The sequence below is a fragment of the Chinchilla lanigera genome, unplaced genomic scaffold, assembly GCF_000276665.1.
Source record: "Chinchilla lanigera isolate Chin_1 unplaced genomic scaffold, ChiLan1.0 scaffold00035, whole genome shotgun sequence".
Lineage (NCBI taxonomy): Eukaryota > Metazoa > Chordata > Mammalia > Rodentia > Chinchillidae > Chinchilla > Chinchilla lanigera.
Genome location: NW_004955436.1, coordinates 3427535 through 3431749, shown reverse-complemented (window position 1 = coordinate 3431749; position 4215 = coordinate 3427535). Strand labels below are relative to the sequence as shown.

Below are 4215 nucleotides of genomic sequence, written 5' to 3'. Positions count from 1 at the left end.
CGCTGCGTGTGTTCCCTTTCTCCTTCACTCGTGCCTGTCGCGCCGCCCCTTGGCGGCTTTCTGAAAACAGTCATTAGTGTCTTTCCCCTGAGGGCTGGCTGCCTGCTTTACGGCCGAGGGTGTCTCTCGTCTTCCACCTTGAGCAAATCCAAAACTCGGGGGCTTTTTAAATGTTCTTTTTTTCCCCCCTGACCATGAAAGAAGAAACATTCCATGTAGAAATGTTGGGAAAAAGTGATCATTCTTATTTATTTCATCAACAGAATCGCAAACTCAAAGGTGCTATGTGTCTGTGAAACATTATGGAAGAACAGCCGTTTTCTTTGTGCTCAAGACCCCAGGCAAAGACATTTTGCTGGAGTAACGTTTCTGGGCTCTCGGGACACCTTTGCTCGCTCTGCACAGAGTTAGGAGGCGTGGCCGATGGGTGCATTTGGAGGAGGCATGCAGCATCCTGGATTGGCCTCTTTGTAGACTGTTTTCAAGGGAGTCTGTCTTCGGGTCATGTTAGTAGCTTTCTAGCAAGAGAGGTCAGGACAGGCCTTGGATGGCTTCCTTTCCGTCTGGGAACGACATTGGGAAGCCTCTGCGGCAGCAGATGTGAGCCATGGCCTAATGCAGAGTTTCCGTACTAACACTGATACCAGAAACCTGTTCATCGGCACGCTCGTTGTGCTTACCTCTGTCTCGCTGAAGCCTCGTGTGTCTGCAAGGCGACCGGGCCGGGGGCTGCTGTGAGGTGGGGTCCGGTTAGAGGGGTTCCTGGGGAGTGACCTGGAAGGCATCCCCTCCCTGGCTCTTCCCTTTACGCTGCCTCTGGGCCTCCAGAGGTTCAGCATGTTTTCTTCCCCTGGGCCTTCACGCTGCCCTTTCTGTTTCTATCTTGGAGCGGGCTGACCCAGACTGACCTGTGAGCCAAGGGAAACCTTCCTTGAAGTTGTGAGTGTTGGGTGTTTTGTCCCAGCAGTGAAAAAGCAACTAAAACACCTCTCTACCTCTCAGTTGGTCCCAAATATGGAGGGAGAAATAAAGGAATTGTTCCTTTTGAAACCGGTGACATCACAGAGAGATAGATATAGATAGATAGATTCCATTAGCATATTAAATCACTAAGTATTTTTAGTTGTGAGGAATATAAATTTAAAAGCCTGCATTCACAGTGATGGCTGGGGAAACTGTACCATGAATGTAAACAGAGTTGACAAGTGTCGTGGAGTCTTGCAGCCTAGGCATCTTTTCAGCTCCCCCTCTCTCTCCTGCCTCAAATCCAGTGTCCAGATATCGACGCCGCGCCCTTCCTCCCCTCTGCTGATGGCAGAGCCAGGCCCATTCCACGCCTGCTGCTTCAGTGCTGCTGGCAGTGCTAGGTCATGGTGTTACTTTCTGTAGAGTGAGCGGGCAGGAAGGCAAAACAGACTGCGGAATGTGAGGAGAGAGAGAGGAGGGCAAAGAGGAAGTCCAGGACAGCGCGAAGGTTTACACAGGATAGAAAGCTTCGGAAGAGCGTTTTGGACAGCCCCTGTCTGAAAGAGAGGCGGTGGTGACAGCCTTTGTTTGACAGGAGTAAAGGCAGAGCTGCAGGTGGGTAGGAAAGAAAGAAAAAAACGGGAGGAAACAAAGATGGAAAAAATGCACCTGCGTTTATTTTGCAGTCATGTATTTTGCAGTCATGCAGTAGTGATTTTATTAGTTTACTTGAACAAACTAACGGTAGTTTGTTCGTAGGGAAATATTTTAGGTATTCTAAGTGAAAGTCGTAAATGTGAATTTCAGTGTGTTGAATTTTTACCTGATCTATGTCAAGATACATTTGAAATTAAAACTTTTTTGGTTAATGGTAACATATTTTTCAATGAAATTATTTGCTATTTCTTGAGTTTGAAGATTTTTAGTCTTTTAAAGGATTTTTTATCCTTCGATTTAATTTAGTAATTTTCATCTAATTATTGCTTTTATTATTGAAGCTACTGTGAAGAGCTGCTATATAGTTTGTGAAATGTTTTATACAGTTACAGTCTTGATATTTTAAGGTAGTCTGTTAGTACTTCGTATGAGAATGCTACATTTTTTCAACCAATCTTATTTGTAGTTTTTGAGTGTGCATGATTGGTGTATATATATCTATATATTTCTGTGTTTTATAGAAGAGAATATATGGGTAGCTTTCCTGTAAGGCTTTTTTGTGACCTAAATGTCAAGTAAGGGAATACTTACATAAGTTATCAATTTTAAATATGTACATGTGCATTTATATGTGTGTACATATGTATGTGCATATATGTATGTATGTGTGTATATATGTGTGTATGTACGTGTCTGGTAATTGTGAAGGCCTCTTGATGATACATGAGAGCTTGGAAGCTAAACAACATTGCACGTTACAGTGTAGGGATGCCGTGGCTTGCTAATCCCGTGGTAATCTGTGTATGTACTTCTGAGTGTGTTCATACACGGACTGTTGTCTCTCCCAGTCTGAAGTTTCACCTTCTGTACTTTTAGTTACCCGCTGTCACCTACAGTCTGAAAATATTTAATAAAAAATCCCAGAAGTAAATAGTTCACAAGTTTTAAGTTGCACCTTGTTCTGTGAGCATGGTGAAGTCTCCCTCCGTCTTCCTGTGTCCCGCCAGGGGGGTTAGCCTTTGTGAACGCTGCGAGCAGAGTCACTTAGCGTGTTGGTCACAGGTCAGCTGTCACAGTGCTGCAGTGTGTCCTTATTTCACTTAACGGTGGTTCCTGAGTGCAGAACGGTGACGTGGGCATTTTAGTGCAGTGCCTTGTAATCGTTCTGGTGTATTGGCTACTGTTGTGAATCTCTTACTATGTCTAGTGTGTACGTTAAACTTTATCATATGTGTAGAAAATATATAACATACAGCTGAGGATCTTGGAAATACCTTCCTTGGATAACAGGTCTGCACTAGAGAGTGTGTGCATACTCTTTAGATGACGAGTCTCGATCATTATAGCCACAAAGGAGGAATTCCATATATGTTTTTATTGAAATTAAATTTTATTTTTAACTGATATAAAAATAAGTGAAAACTGTATACTTAAATTGGCAGTGTTCTAGAGTAGCATACTTTTAATAGCTTTGATACTATATTTTTTTCTTCAAAAAAGGAACCAAGTGGTTGACTAGAAGTTTTCTATACGTACGCTTTCTTTTTGCTTTGAAACACATGAATAAAATTGCACCTGAACATATGTGAAGAATGTGTGTAATTCATGTCAGTCTGGGTAGTGCAATCTCACGGTTTACACTGTCTGTTAAAACATACTCAGTAGTGAACCATGTTGATATAAGAAAGTTCAAGGACTTACGGATACAAACCAACAATCCATCTTAGGAGCTTTCAGTAATTCCATAATCAATTGCATAAGCTTTTAGTAAGTGTGATAAATAGTAATTGACCATATATAAGCTATAATTACAGCAAAATATGTTTTCCTTTGAAAGTCATATGCAGTAGTTTTTCTGCTATTTGCACTTGTCTACATATTTAGCATCAGTACCCAAGTTTCTGCATATACGCCGGGTCACATTATAATAACGTAGTGTTCTATCCTTCCTGTTAGATGGTGATCTTGGCAGGCTGTCATCATGCTTCACAGTGTCTGAGAAACAAACTGAGTGGATAGAGAACTGCCGAAGACAATTTTGCAAAATGATGAAGGCCAAATGCGATATAATCAGCAGCGGGGGTGAGTGCACAGGTTTTCAATTATGGTATTTGGGTTTTCTTTTTTTTTTTTTTAGGCATGAAATTATATTAATAGAAGCTGTAGCTCCTGAGGTTATACTGGTATATTCAGAAAACACAGTACTAATTCTAAAAGTCTGCTGACTTCTAGAAACTTAATATTCAGAGAGACCAAAAAATTCCATTCCCCATTTTTGAAATACTGTTTGTTTAGATTTTAATGCTGCTGTCAAATTTTTTATGTGTCCCATGTGAAATGAGAGAAGAGAGAAGAGGAAGTTCTTTCTTTGCACTCCTTTTCTGATCCTCGTCAATAACATCTGCCTGTTAAAAGGAGAAGCCTAGCTCTCTGTGGCTTCTTGTTGTTGTCCCCCAAGTGACTGTGATCTCGCAGTGACCATGTCTTGTAAATTCTATTCCTAAATTTGTCTTCAATTTGTATCTGCAAACACTACTTTAATTCAGATATTCACTACTCAGCAACTGGACTGTGGCAGGCTAATGTGTGATA

At 41.4% G+C, this 4215-nt stretch overlaps 1 protein-coding gene across 5 annotated transcripts in view; it reads left to right on the top strand.

Annotated features, from left to right (window-relative positions):
* Positions 1–4215, top strand: part of Tbc1d32 (TBC1 domain family, member 32) — a 157282-nt gene that overhangs the window by 110748 nt on the left and 42319 nt on the right. For all 5 annotated transcript variants that reach the window (XR_001234976.1, XM_013516658.1, XM_013516656.1 and 2 more), the window contains one exon: positions 3580–3705. Coding sequence is in view for 4 of the 5 variants with exons in the window: in XM_013516658.1 (XP_013372112.1) it covers positions 3580–3705 (126 nt within the window). In the remaining variant the exon portion in view is untranslated. The remainder of the gene's footprint in view (positions 1–3579; positions 3706–4215) is intronic.